At 53.7% G+C, this 13,741-nt stretch overlaps 2 protein-coding genes across 2 annotated transcripts; one reads left to right on the forward strand and one right to left on the reverse strand.

Moving 5' to 3' along the window:
* Positions 1-70: 70 nt before the first annotated feature.
* Positions 71-3,154, reverse strand: IUM83_07656 (Fat-free family protein; the record flags this gene model as incomplete). The annotated part of the gene is made up of 9 exons (XM_067931971.1): positions 71-1,072; positions 1,144-1,584; positions 1,650-1,904; positions 2,014-2,127; positions 2,200-2,289; positions 2,354-2,447; positions 2,516-2,703; positions 2,799-2,951; positions 3,023-3,154. 9 exons carry the CDS (start codon positions 3,152-3,154, stop codon positions 71-73), a joined length of 2,469 nt encoding a protein of 822 aa, XP_067786485.1.
* Positions 3,155-6,809: 3,655 nt separating this feature from the next.
* On the forward strand, positions 6,810-7,481 carry IUM83_07657 (uncharacterized protein; the record flags this gene model as incomplete). The annotated part of the gene is made up of 1 exon (XM_067931972.1): positions 6,810-7,481. The coding sequence occupies one exon, from the start codon at positions 6,810-6,812 to the stop codon at positions 7,479-7,481; it is 672 nt and encodes a 223-aa protein (XP_067786501.1).
* Positions 7,482-13,741: the final 6,260 nt, after the last annotated feature.

A 13,741-nucleotide genomic window follows, 5' to 3' on the forward strand; every position in this document is an offset into this window, starting at 1 on the left:
AGCAATAAAGAAAGACAATGTTAGAGATTAACCACTGGTTTCATCCCACGATGCACTCGTCGTCCACGAATCATCCTCGACGAGACAAAACTTGAGTACTCTTGGTACTGACGATAGCAACCACGTTGCTCTGATCCATCAATACATCCTCAACGGCGCGGGCGCGAGCATTCGAAAGCAAATCAGACAGCAAGCTCTCAACTTCCTCCTCTGCTTCCCCAGCCACCACAATGTGCATTAGGGTGCTGCGAAGGAACTCTGCATCCAGCTGTATCTGCTGCAATCCGAACTTGGACAACTCTAGAAGTCTCACCCATTCGCTGAATGCCTTTATGCACATTTTCAGCATTGTCTGGACGAACGAGTCCGCTGTGAGCTCTAGTTGAGATGGGAAAATATGGATCTTACGTGCGAAAATCCGATCCACATCAAGCTGCATTCCTGATGACGCGGCTGTAACTCCTGCATTGCGCGACCGCAACGCACTCGCTCGTCGCCGGAAGTCGCGGCTCGTTGTGCGGCTGTTATTTCCAATGAAAACACTTTGTTCATCTCCAAGCGCCAACGCTAGTTCCTTGCCGAAGCGGAAAGTGGACTCCACCACTGCCGCCATCATTTCCTGCACACTTCTAGGTTCTTCGTCCATGTCAGCCCATGATGTGGCAGAAACCCCGTTGTGGACGATGATGCACAACTGGTTGCCGTATAGCTTTACAACATGCTGTAGCAACTCCGCAGACGTCTCGCGGGTCACTTCGATCATGTGCGTTACGTCCTGTTGGTTCATTTGATGACTCCGAATTGGTTCGCCAGAAGTTTTAGACGGGGATAAAGGTGCTGGCAGGCATTCGATAAGGCCGCGTACACACTCCCCAATGCCTTCCGCAGAGAGATCTTGGCACATGCAGGCTAGGAAGAGTAAGAACTGAGGAGTAGGCTCGAGCCACGGGAGAGCTACGTTGTTTTGCTCTTCACCTCGCAGTGGTTCATCCGTTTGTGCAAATGCACGCTTCGGTTCCGCATATTGGAGTACTGACGTATTAAACCACTTCAGAAAGTCGTAAAATTGGCTCTGCAAACATAACAAGTAAATTCGTTAGAAATGACACAATAATGCGTCGCAGCACAAACGGTGAATCTTACCTGAACCAAATCGGAGAAGAGTCTACTCATCTCCGAGAGGATGGCAAAACCTGTTTGCACCATAGGCTCCATTTGCTGCAGCACCTTCTGCATCATATCAGTGAATGTCTTTGCAGATTCATGCGCCAAAGGCTGAACACTTTGTCCGCCGTCGCGTGAGCTACGAGCCAATCCGGATACATCCTCGTGTGACGTGACGAAGAGCTCCCCAGTACCTTCGCGTAGTTTCCGAAATACACCTTCAATCTGGAAGCGCACACAACTCTCCACGATTTCCGTAGCATTTACAGCCAGCCCACACATCGGGATCGTACTGTCCACTTGTTGAACTTGTGATACAAAATATTTCATCACGCGCATGAAGACGAAATACTCGCTGTTAACAGTGTCAGCCGAAAGGTCATCGTCTTGCAGCACTTCGAGGATTTCTTCTGTCGCGCCCTGTTCAAATGTGATATTTCGTTAATACCGGGTTTCTTAAACAGATACGGGTAACAAGTACGTACAAAGTCCGTGTGGGGTCGACGAAACTGAACAACACACTCGCTTAGATACAACGCAAACAGTTCTTTCACAAAACTGAGGAACAAGTCGTCTCGGACTGCGTCAGAAGATTTTCGTGATGTCGACGATTTCTCGCGCGCAACGACGTCGGGCATGAAGTGGGTCTTGTACACTGAAAATACCCGACCCATCTTTGTCAGCACTTCATCGTTAAATTTCTGCAGAAATGCGAGCACCGAGTCGCTTGAGCTTTGGGCCTGTACCAAGACGCATTAATATCATGAGTGAGCCTACGAGGACATCCAAAGTGAATCTTCTGCGCAGAGTTGGACTGGACTGCCTGTTCACTGACACAAAAGTTTGTACCTTAAAAACTGTCACCACGCGTTCAAAATATGCTTGGTGCCACTCGAGAAACTGGTCACGGATCTCGTCGTTGCAAGCGTTTAGCTGATCCAGCAGCACTACCGTCTCGCAGAGCTACGCACACCAAGTCACACACTCAGTTTAACGACTAAGTAACAATCCGCCATGCAAAAGCAACGCAATTACCTCCTCGGACCCAAGCGTTGGGTCAAGCATTCGTTTCTTCAGCAGACGCTCAAGCTGTTGCATGATTTTCTCGGCTTCCATTTGAATTGTCTAGCAAACTCGACAGTCAGTACCAGCGATCCAATTACAGCGTTCCTCCCACACGAAACCTCACCTTGAACGATGAGATATGCTCATATCTCCCGAGAATCCGGCGTGCAAGCAGGTAGTATTTGGTAGCATTGGCGTACTCTTTCTGCTTCACAGCACTGCAGCGCCACCCTCACCGTCAGCACCTCTTTTCACCTCAACCACACACCCTTCCCTACCCACGTACGTGTTGAGTCTCTGAGGCAGCTCGAAGATAAACTCGAATCTCTTCAGCAGCCGGCGCACGCCAATGAGCTTCTCCACCTTGGAGCGATGCGGCGCCAGCGCCACATTGATGCTCTCGCTCTTGGCCGTGATGGTGTCCATGCTCTTCACCACACGACCCACTTCTTCCTCCATGCTCGCCACATTGTTCTGCAGCACGAAAAATACAATACAATAAAGTAACGTAAAAAAACTCAAAATTTGGGCAGCATGCCGCCCTGAAAATGCATAAAATATTTGTTTACCTTCATCTTGCGGATCGTGTCCGTGGCGCTGATGAACTTGTTGTAGTTCTCGTACACGAGCATCTGCATGTTGGTGTCCAGCTCCTTGATCTCGCGGATCAGCTGGTCGTCCGTGGTGAGCAGCTCATTGAGCCCGCGGCTCTCGAGCAGCTCCTGCAGACACGAGGGTACGCAGGGTTACATTTCAGGGGTACACGTGGCCTCCGGGAGCTTCACTTCCCCACCTTCACGTAGACCTTGGGGTCGAAGCCCGGCGAGTCGATGTTGCGCAGCTGCTCCTGCTTGCTCTCCTGGTCCTGCAGCCCGTAGTAGCTGCTCAGCAGCTCCTGCATGCGCGACAGGCCGTGGTCCTCCATCGCCGTCTCGCTTCCCGATCTTCCTGCAGCTTTGTGCCGGCCGAAGCGGGGTACGGTTACCAGGTTACCAATATTCGTAACCCCGGCTGATTTTGCTGATACAGATTACCGTATTCCTTATGTGCTTGCTGACTGATTCATTTTACTGACAAATCTAAGTAGCCAATCAAATTCGAGTGTTGATTGTACAGTTTTACTTTATGTGCTTGCTGACAGCTCAGCTCAACCACAAATTTCTCACTTGCAATTTCGACATAAGCAGCGCAGCCGACGGCATGAAGCGGAAACCACCAGGACGCAGCCGCGTGACTGGCACCGGCCGAAAGGAGCCGAAGCATGGACTCCTTCACTAAGAGTGAGAAGCTGGAGATAGTAAGATTCTTTGCTAACAAAGTCGACGCTACGCTAGACAAATACTTGCTGGCAGGCCATGCGCCGACCCCGCCAAGCAAGTCTAAAGTACATACGCCCGACCGGCAGCACTACCATCCTCCCCACCGACGCTGAGATGGAGCTGGTGCAGTGGATCAACGCGCTGAGGAAGGACGGGCGAGCTCCAAATGCTGGAGCTGCAGGCCAGGGCGACTGCACACGAGTACGAGATCAGCCTGGCTTCGTGGCACTGGAGGAAGGGCTTTATGAAGCGGCACCGACTCAGTATCCGTGCACGGACTAGACAAGGGCAAGTTTCGCTTGAAGCAGCGGACACAATCGCCATCAACTTTGCTGTGGATGTCCAGCAGAAAATGTTGATAAAGTCTATAATGCCGACCAAACAGGTACGTTATAACATGATCACAGTATTTTACAATGATTTACTTACCAAAACTTTTAACAGGAGTAGAGTACAAACTGGTTCAAAACAGTTTGGATTCGTGGCGCTGGCAAGGACAAGAGCGCTTCACAGTGATGCTGTTGATTCGGATGGTACCAAGTACCCACTTTATGTTGTTCTCAAAGTAGCCGATCTCAGGTGGAAGGAGGCGACGCGGCCAATTGGAAGTATCGGCGAGGATTCGGTATACATGTTTGGAACGAAGCGAGACAAATTATGGCAGGCACCGATTTGCAGCTGTATGCGAACCCGACCGCGTGGTGGAACGCCGACATCCACATGGAGTTTATAAGGGCGGATCTCGTCCCAGCCTAGGCAACCTATTCTACTGCTGGTCGACGATTTTTCCGGACACTGGACGGCGGAGGTGAAGGCCTACGCAGCGTCAATTGATGTGCATCTCATGAAGGTCCCACCTTCGTGTACGGCGGTGTCGCAGCCTGCCGATATCGCGTGGAACAGACCTTTAAAGCTACCTACGTACTGCGTGGGTTGAGATGCTACGTGAGCAGCTTCGAGCGCACACTGGCAAGGCACAACCTTCAAAATGAAGGTTCCGGGCGGTCGCTGGTGTGCAAGTGGATACAAGAGAGCTGGAGTGGTTTAAGCCGCACGACAATTCAGCGCGGCTTCTCCAAGGCACACCTTCTGCCGCCAATCCCACCGTCGAACGCTATGCAAGATGGGCCTGCTGCTCCTGACGTTTTAGATGCTGTGGCCTTCTTGAGGGAGTTCAGCATGGTAGATGAGACCGATCTCGTCTGACGACGACTTAGATAGCGATGATGGCGACGAGATCGACGAGTGGTAAGCGCGTAATACAATTTTCCGTTTGATGACTACTGTTACATTTGTCTACTGTTGCATTTGTCGAAGATTACTGTTGATCAATGTTTGGACGACAAGTTGCAAATCATGCAGATGCATGTCAGCAAGCACATAAGGAATACGGTATCGTAACCCTAGCTGATTTGGGGTACGATCTGTGTACCATCGCACAACAGAATCAGCGGCAAAAGCGGCGCATTCGAAAACTCTACCCAAGATTACGGAACTTTACGCACTACGCACAAACTTATATATCGGCGAAAGTATGCCAAACAGTTTCTTCAGGATGCTGAAGGATCTTTGGCCTTCTTCTTGTGTTCGTCTGTTTGGAAGACTGCGCATGCGCATACTTCGTGTTTCACTCGCAACGCAATTTGCATATCCGATAGCGTCGCAAAACACGAGTTTGCGATTAGAGTACGGGCTTCAGCGTCTGGATGACCATGTTACACGGCACATAAGGCGCGGCTTACCGTTCGAATCCTCGCTAAATAGAGGCTCTTTGTTAAGATTTTTTTTTTACAAAAGAGAACCTCTCTTTGTTAAGTTATGTTCTTTTTTAAAAGGAAGAGTGCTCTTCGTTGAAAAGTCATGCTTCGTGCAATATCGCTGCACGGCTTGTCCAGCCAGGCTAACCTGAACGGGGCGTGAGGATAGCTTGGTTCGCCTGATCATGTGTGTGCACTACCCGAACAGTGCGAGCTTCCATTCGATTCCGAGCTACTGGTGCAGACACAAAGCGGCACGATGGAAGCGCTTGCAAGCGACAATTCCAGCTCGAGTTGCCGCTGACACGTTACTGTTGGCTCGTTCGTGGACATGGGCGTGCTCGACGATGCTGCAAGCGTCGCACCGCTGTGGACGCTACGAGACTTCAACGGTGAAGTCAGAGCGTTGAAGTTAAGCCGTTGAGGCTAGTCATTCCAGTAAGAAATCGATAAGAATAAGTAGTGAAAGTTGTGTGTGGTTGTGACTATGGGAGAAGGGCAGATCCAGGAAATACTCCGCGGAGTTTTCCGGGATGGATCATGTGCCGCCCTTGTCCACCCGGAGTGGTCACTGTTAACCGTAAGGGGGTTTGGTTTAGGCTTTCCCCGATGCAACACAATCTAGCACTGCTCACTTTTGAACTGTCATTCTCCCACACAAGTGCTCTCGCTACGCTCGATTACAACTTCGACCTCTAGTGCTGACGAGAGCCAGAATCTCTCGTAGACGCTACCTCGCCCTGCCTGTGCTGCTCCCCCGCTTGCCGTTGTTGACCGCCTGCGGAGGCTGCTCGCGCGGCGGCGAGCAGTCGGAGTCCACAAGTGCTGGCCAAAAATGTACTACCCAGAAACGTAATTCACTACGCACAAACTTGTATAAGGGCGGGAGTATGCCAACCAGTTTCTTCCGGATCCAGAAAGACCTATGGCGCGGTCTTGTGTGCGCGACTGGGTATGCGTTCTTGCAATATCGGTTGTTTCCGGCCTAATTTCGGATTTCTGATTTTCTGGAATTAGGTTTCGAGTTCCAAAACCGAGCCATTTGCTAATTCCTAATTTCGGGTGCCTGATGCGGTTTCGCCGACTATCGATTTTCAAAACCGAGCCATTTGCTATTTGTTAAATTTAGTTGCGCGATTCGATTCGACGAGGTATGCGTTCTTGCAACATGGGTTGTTCCCGGCCTAGTTTCGGACATCGGATTTTCGGAAATTCAGGTTTCGGTGACTATCAAGTCTTAAAACCCGAGCCAAACGCTAATGGAGCGCGAATTTCGGGCGATTCGACTCGACGATATATGGGGATTCCAGGCGTAGCAGATGGAATGAAGGTTTCTGGGGTCGAAGGTGTCCCGGAAGAGACATTAACTAGGAAAACAGCCGAGCTCTGTTCAGCACGTTGCCGCGAGTGCAGCGCCCAGAGCTGCCGAGTCCAAGGCAGTCCAGTTCGCAAGTTTCGATCAAGCAAGCAACTACCCCTTCGTCCCGTCTGTCGCCAAGTCACGATGCCTCCTGCCTCGTCTGCAACTTCAGCTTCCGCACCGCGTACGGCCAACCGTGATGAGTCATCAGCTTCTGCGGTGCCACCATCGTCCGGCACCACACCAGCCTCGGCCGCCGCCGAGACTGACGACGCCCAAGACGTCATCATCGTAGACGGCGTCGACGGTAGTACTGCGCACGGGTCCGCGGCAACCCTTACTCGGGCCAGCCCGCGTGCCGGCTCTCAGAAGGCGTCTTCTGGACCGCGCGCGAAACGCGTCACACGTGCTGCCTCTGGTTCGCCGGCTGTCGCGGCACGAAAGAAGCATCGTAGATCCGACCCGCGTGGGGCGACGCTGCTCTCGGCTGACCCGTTTCCTCCACTCGAGTCGCCTGATGCGTCACTTGAAGACAAGGCTCCACCGCCGACGTCGTCATCGACTGTAGCGCCCCGCGCCTCGACCAAGGGCATTCCCGCCGCGACTGAGGTTGCGTCGGACACAAGCCCGTGCCGTCCGCCCCCGTGTGAGCAGTCTATGCTCCATCTTCATGGCCACGCAACATCTGATGCAGTTGCTAGTCAGCCTAGCACCGAGACGGCTACAGCTTCTGCCCTGTCCACTGGTGCAGCGGCGTTTAACTTGGACGACTTCATGCGCACCTTCAGGCATCCCACTGCGCCGGCCCAACCCTAGCCGACACAGCCGTCACTTCCAGCGTGTCGCTCGAGCACAAGGTCGGCCGTTTGTTCGAGCTGGTGCACGAGCTCTGCGCCAAGGTCCAGGCCTCGTCAGTGCCAGACTCGGCGGTTCGCACAGATTCTCTTCCAGTTCCAACACTGCACGACCGGCTTCAAGATGTCGCCACGCACAGCAACAGTGCGGCTCCACGAGTTGGGTGGACTCTTCCGCCTGCAGGGAACCCAGACGACATGCCGCCCCTAGCTACTCAGCATCGTCGCAGTTCGAGCTTTCCGGCCCCGCGGACGCGGGTAAAAGGCGGGTATTACCCACCACAAGCACATCAGCTCGCGGCTCACCGCATGTTCAAGGTACTCAGCACTACGGAAGGCGCGTATACGTCACCTATGTCTTTTGTTTTGCAACTGCGCGAGCTCGAATGCGTCCGCTTCGAAGTCAACCCCGCTCTCTTGATGGCCATATACAGTGCCCGCATCGGCAACCGTGGCTTAACAATCATGCATTTCCGGCCGCTGACTGAGACGGAGCAACTACGTCGCGGATCAACAAACGCCAACTTTGCGTCGGATTTCGGGGCCGGGGCCACGCTGCCGACGACGTCTCCTCAGTGTGAGACATACGGAGACTTGCTAGCTGCCATTAGTGGCCTCACCTCCCTAGGCGACGTGCTTTTCTTTGAGCACATCCGTCGTTTATTCTCCCGGCTGAAGCGCTTCGTCATGGACGGGACAGCAATATCCCAGAACGTGTTACACTAACTCTATTTTACGTGAATAGCTTTCTGGGTAGAGCGGTGGCGCACCTTTTGGACGACTCGCCAACGTGGTGGCGTAGCTATTGCGAAGCCGTGCGGCTGTTGATTACCACGCGGCCGACTGGCAAGCGTCGCTGAGTGGTTTAGCCCGCTCGACCGTCAGTGCCGCCGTCCTCGTCGGGGTCAGAACACTCTACGGCTCGCACTAGCACGTCAGGACCGCGCAGGACCCCACCGGGACGGGTTCCGGTGATGCCGGAGTACGTTTGACGTCAAATTCCCCGCGATTCTGAGGGTCGCGAGCCGTGCCTCCACTACCTCTTCGGCGGAATGTGCTACGGCGGCAGTCCAAGTCGCTGTGCTTACGCTTCACGAACCCATAACTGGAGTCGTCGGCTGCCCCAGGACGTCCAAGATTTTATTGATCGTCACTACACGCACGGCTCAAGCGGTTCCAACGACAGTCGTCACCGGCGCCCATGAAGGGGCCGCAGTGCTGCGCGCTTACCGCCACTTCGGTCAGAAAGCAGTCTATCCAAATACACTTCAGTTGGATATACTTCTGCTAGTAAGCTCTATCAACGTCAGTGCATCGACATCTCTCGTTCAAGTGAGGACAAGATTTGCCCGTTACCGACCGCGAAATTGTATCCACCAACCGAAACATCATCGCGCCAGGTTTCACGAACACGCATCCCATCATCGTCACACATGTCCAGCATTTCGAGTTCGCCCCACGGCAACTCCCAACCACAAAGGTCGCCCCATGGCACCTCGATCGTGGCGCCCAATTGCCCGTAAGCCGCTCCCATGAGCGGTCTCTCGAGCGGCTCGCTTCCGTCTCCAACTCCACAACACGCGGCCAAACCGCTCAGTCAGTCAGGTACAATCCGCCCACCACCGACTGTCGTGTCGACGCGGCGGTACGCCGGAGCTGGCGCCCAGCGTGCAGTCATGTGGGAAGCACTACGTCTACACCGCATCAATCTCGCTCTAGGCTCCGTCGGTCTCAAGCTGCCGCCCCCAGAGCGAGTCGAGCGAGACGGCATGTTTGCTATCAACAAACCTCTCCAAGAGGTATTGTCCGAGTTTGTCCGTCGCACTAGAATGCCTCTTCCATCGTTCGTGGAACTGATACGGGGTCAATCGCCCGGTGACTACAGGCCCGACAAGAACATGATCCCCACCGTTTTGCGCGCTGCCTGCCGCGATTACAACCATTTGGAAGAGCTACTCGACATCGCGCAGTGTGGAGTCAGAGTGCCTCTAACTTAGCCGATGCCTCGGCAGCACTCTCGCCCTCCCAACCACGAGTCCGCCGACGAACGCTACAACATACTCGTCAAGAACATCCGTAAGGAGCAGAACGCATGGAGGTGCATCGTGGTTGATGATGACATTCTTGACATTTGGCCTGTAGTGCACATCAGTCCCTTTGGTGTCGTCGACAAGGCCCGCGAAGGCCCGCAGATCTCCGGTAGAGTGATTCACGACCTATCGTATCCCGACAACACATCGTTGAATGACCTTACAGACCAGGACAAGGTGTGCCAACCTAAGTACGAGCACTGCGATGCCATTGCCACGGAAATGCTTCGGCAAAAACACATTCATCCGGACAAAGAGGTCAAAATGCACGTCGGTGATGTTGATTCGGCGTACCGTCACGTCTGCATTCACAGCCACTCTGTTTATTTATTTGGCGGTCGTTTACACCACCACAAGGCTGTAGTAATTGACATGCCAGCCGCATTTGGGTGGTCTGGTTCGCCGGACAATTACAGCGTGATTGGTGGTGCAATTTCATTCATCCATCGGCACACTGGTAACGCGTTCAACCGTGATGGCTTTTTCAGCTACCATTGGGTAGACGATCACGTGAACGTTGCCGCCGACAACGGCTCCGTTTGCCAAGACACGGAACAATCGTTACGGTCCGCGATGCTCACCGTATTCGGTCCTGACGCGGTCAATGAAGATAAGTTCTCAAACTGGAGCACACGCCAAAAGGCCCTTGGCTTTATCTTTGACTCATCGGCGGGAACCGTTTCAATGCCGGCGCACAAAGTGGTCAAGGCTTCGTCCATTGTGCGCGCGGCACTGCAAACGTCCTCCCTGCGTCGAACCGATTACAGATCGCTACTCGGTTGCCTTCGCCATGTTGCCACATGCATACGGCCCGCTCGATCTTTCCTCCAGCGTCTCCGTTTGCAAGAACGACATCGCCATCGGTGGCAACGTGTGCCGGTCACACCCGCTATGCAGGAGGACCTGTTCTGGTGGGTACGAATTCTGTGCGTGTCAACGCTCAACGGGGTCCCTCTTGAATATTTTAATAACCTGCCACCCATCGACATTACGGTTGAAGTGGACGCGTCCGACTCCGGGGTGTGCGCAGTGGTGCGCTCCAAGCAAGTAGTGATGACTCATCCCTTCAATGCTACCGAACGGGTCCTTGTCCGTCAGTCGAAGGAAAATCCGGCTACAGGTTTCGACATCAATTATCGAGAACTCTTAACCTGCGCTCTCGCAGTCCACACCTTGGCTGCATCGTGGTCTTCCCATCGTAACTCCCAGCGCGCTGATCTTCCCCGCCACGTTCACTTTCGCATCGATAACATGTCTGCCGTGTCCTGGCAAACCAAGATGGCGTCTCGCAATGACCGAGCTCAAACCGTCACCCGTTTACTGAGCCTGTGGGAGGTGGAGTACAACCTGCGATTTTTATCGTCGCACATTGCCGGAGTGGACAACACGGTTGCGGATGCCGGTTCGCGCAGATCTAACAGCTCGGCCAGTCCTAACATTTTTGACTCGTTAACTTCCGGTTGGGCACAGGTTTCTCCGAGCATACCATCCACCGATCTGATGAGGATTTGGCGTTCAATCTCCGCGCACACTCAGTCGCTGTAACAACTTTCGATCAGTACCGCAAGGCTTTACGCAAATGGTTCGACTGGTGCTCACGTCGTGGACTATCACCAACTTTTGGCCGAGTATCACATGACGTGAAACTTCAACATATCACGGACTTCATCCTGCTGGTTTTCGCTCTGGATACGGCTCAGGGCACCCCGTTCGGAGCACAACAATCTCAGCCACGCTGTCCGGAATTCGCCATTTTTTCGCTGCCGCTGGTGCGGATTTTCCGTGTGGTCATCCACAGATTCGCATGCTCTTGAAGGTCATCGAGCGCGTCGACCGGCCCGTTCGACACAAGGCGCCCGTTTCGCTCCACCAGCTCGAGCTTTGCTTCTCGTCTCTTCGGTTGAATCGACCTTCAGACCTAGCTCTTTGGGGGTCCTATGTATGGCCTTCTTCTTCTTGTTACGTCGCTCGGAGATCGCGTCGTCAAACCGAAGGACTTTTGCGTGGCTTGCCTTAAGGGCTGAAGATATCACCATTCGTGACGGCAATGGAAGACCGACGCTAAGCCCGGAGGCAGCAACATCGGTGCACATCAGACTGATTGGTTCGAAGACAAATCAACGTGGTGATCCGACGCTCATGTTGCTAAATCGGTCCGGTCATCGTTTTATTTGTCCCGTGTTCGGCGCAATGTGCCTCATCAGGGCTCGAAGCTCACTTCCGCAAAACATACCTGCTGCGGTGTACCTAAACGAGCTCGGCTGGCCAGATTGTATCTCCTCTGTGAATCTGAACAACGCTATTCAGCGGTCAGCGGCGTTATCCGGCAGCAATCCAGCTCATACAGCGCTCACTCCCTTCGAGCAGGCGGAGCAACGCACATGTACCGTGCCGAAATCGACTCGGTAACGATCCAGTTTCATGGCAGATGGGCATCGGACACATTTAAGCAGTACACAAGACTGTGCAAGGAGTCGGTGGCAACCCTCGCGTCCAACATTATTAGCGGGTCGAAGCAATGAACACTCTCCAGGAAGAAGGCCGCAGCGCTGACCTTCAACAAGGGGGGCATTTAACTCGTCCTTAGTAGGATCGAGCCAAAAAGGCCAGCACCGTGGCCTCCGTTTAATCGACTCACGAGGTTTGCCACCATGCGACTGTTTGACCAAGGAAATGGGGATTCCAGGCGTAGCAGATGGAATGAAGGTTTCTGGGGTCGAATGAATCCCGGAAGAGACATTAACTAGGAAAACAGCCGGGCCCTGTTGAGCACGTTGCCGCGAGTGCAGCGCCCAGAGCTGCCGAGTCCAAGGCAGTCCAGTTCGCAAGTTTCGATCAAGCAAGCAAGCACCCACCTCGCCACTCTCTTTCTATGTTTATATTATTAGCACCGTAGGCATTTAACTCGTCCTTAGTAGGATCGAGCCAAAAAGGCCAGCACCGTGGCCTCCGTTTAATCGACTCACGAGGTTTGCCCCCATGCGACTGTTTGACCATGGAAATCGATTCTCACAAGCGCCCCGAATTTTTTAATTTCGGGCTCAAAGCGAGCGCGCGTTATGTTCTTAGGAGAACTCTCGCTCGGTGGTGCGCTCTGCTATGCACGGCCTACGTCAGCAAAACCCCGCCAATTGAACCACCTAGTCCTACCTTTGCAGTGCTACGTACGAAGATAGCGAACTGCGTTGACACCACATTGCGCGGCTCCGGCGACACCTTCTTGCGCATGTGCACCAGCGCCTCCACCTGCGCAGAACGGCAGGACTCGCGCCCCTTCTCCCCGTCCGCCGGCGCCAGCCTTTGCCTCGCGGAGCGCCTCGCTCTGCGCCAGCTCCTTCACGGCGGCGGTCACCGCCAGCGCGCGCTGCCGGACCAGGTACCCTTCCTTCACCACAAAGCCAGCAACAGACTCGGTGCGCTCTAGCGGACGTCGTGTTCTTTAAGCCAGGGGATGGTGCTACGTTTGTCAAGCATTTGGACACGTACTCGAATGCACAGCGAGATGAACGAGGCGTGATGTCCAAGGTTGGTCCGCAACCCGGAGCAGCCTCATCTGGCGCTGTAAGAACTCCATCGAGTCCTCATGGTCGTCAAGTTGGCTGTTGTTGGACTTGTCGTTCTGCAGCACCGCATTCAATGCCTCCAGCCGCTTATCTCCTCGCGCAATTTGGCGTTCTCGCTCGTCAGCGCCGCATTCTCCTCCTGCAGCGCCTGCACTTGGTTCTTCTTGAGCTTGGAGGCGAAGTACGTCGGTTGTTTGGTGGGCACCGTCCTCGTCACGTGTGTGTATTACCTGAACGACGAGTTGGAACCTGACCATGGTGGAGTGATTCTCGTTCATTTGAAGAACTCGAAACACTTGCCAGGAGTAACCCGTGCGCAGGCACAGCAACTGTGCCAGGATGAAGAGTATTATCAACAGATCAACAGTCACATGCGTTTCCGTTCCGCTTCTCCGTGCGTCAGCGTTTGATGAGCACGGCATGCTGCGCCAAACCAGCAAAATACTTGCGAAAATGTCACTCCGGTGGGTAATAAGACTGACGTTGGCGCGGTTTATTTTGCTACACCATTGCACCGCGTTATTAACAAAGTCAACACTGAAATTCAAAGCGTGAGCGCTCAAATTCAA

Source organism: Phytophthora cinnamomi (genome assembly GCF_018691715.1).
Source record: "Phytophthora cinnamomi strain GKB4 chromosome Unknown Contig68, whole genome shotgun sequence".
Lineage (NCBI taxonomy): Eukaryota > Oomycota > Peronosporomycetes > Peronosporales > Peronosporaceae > Phytophthora > Phytophthora cinnamomi.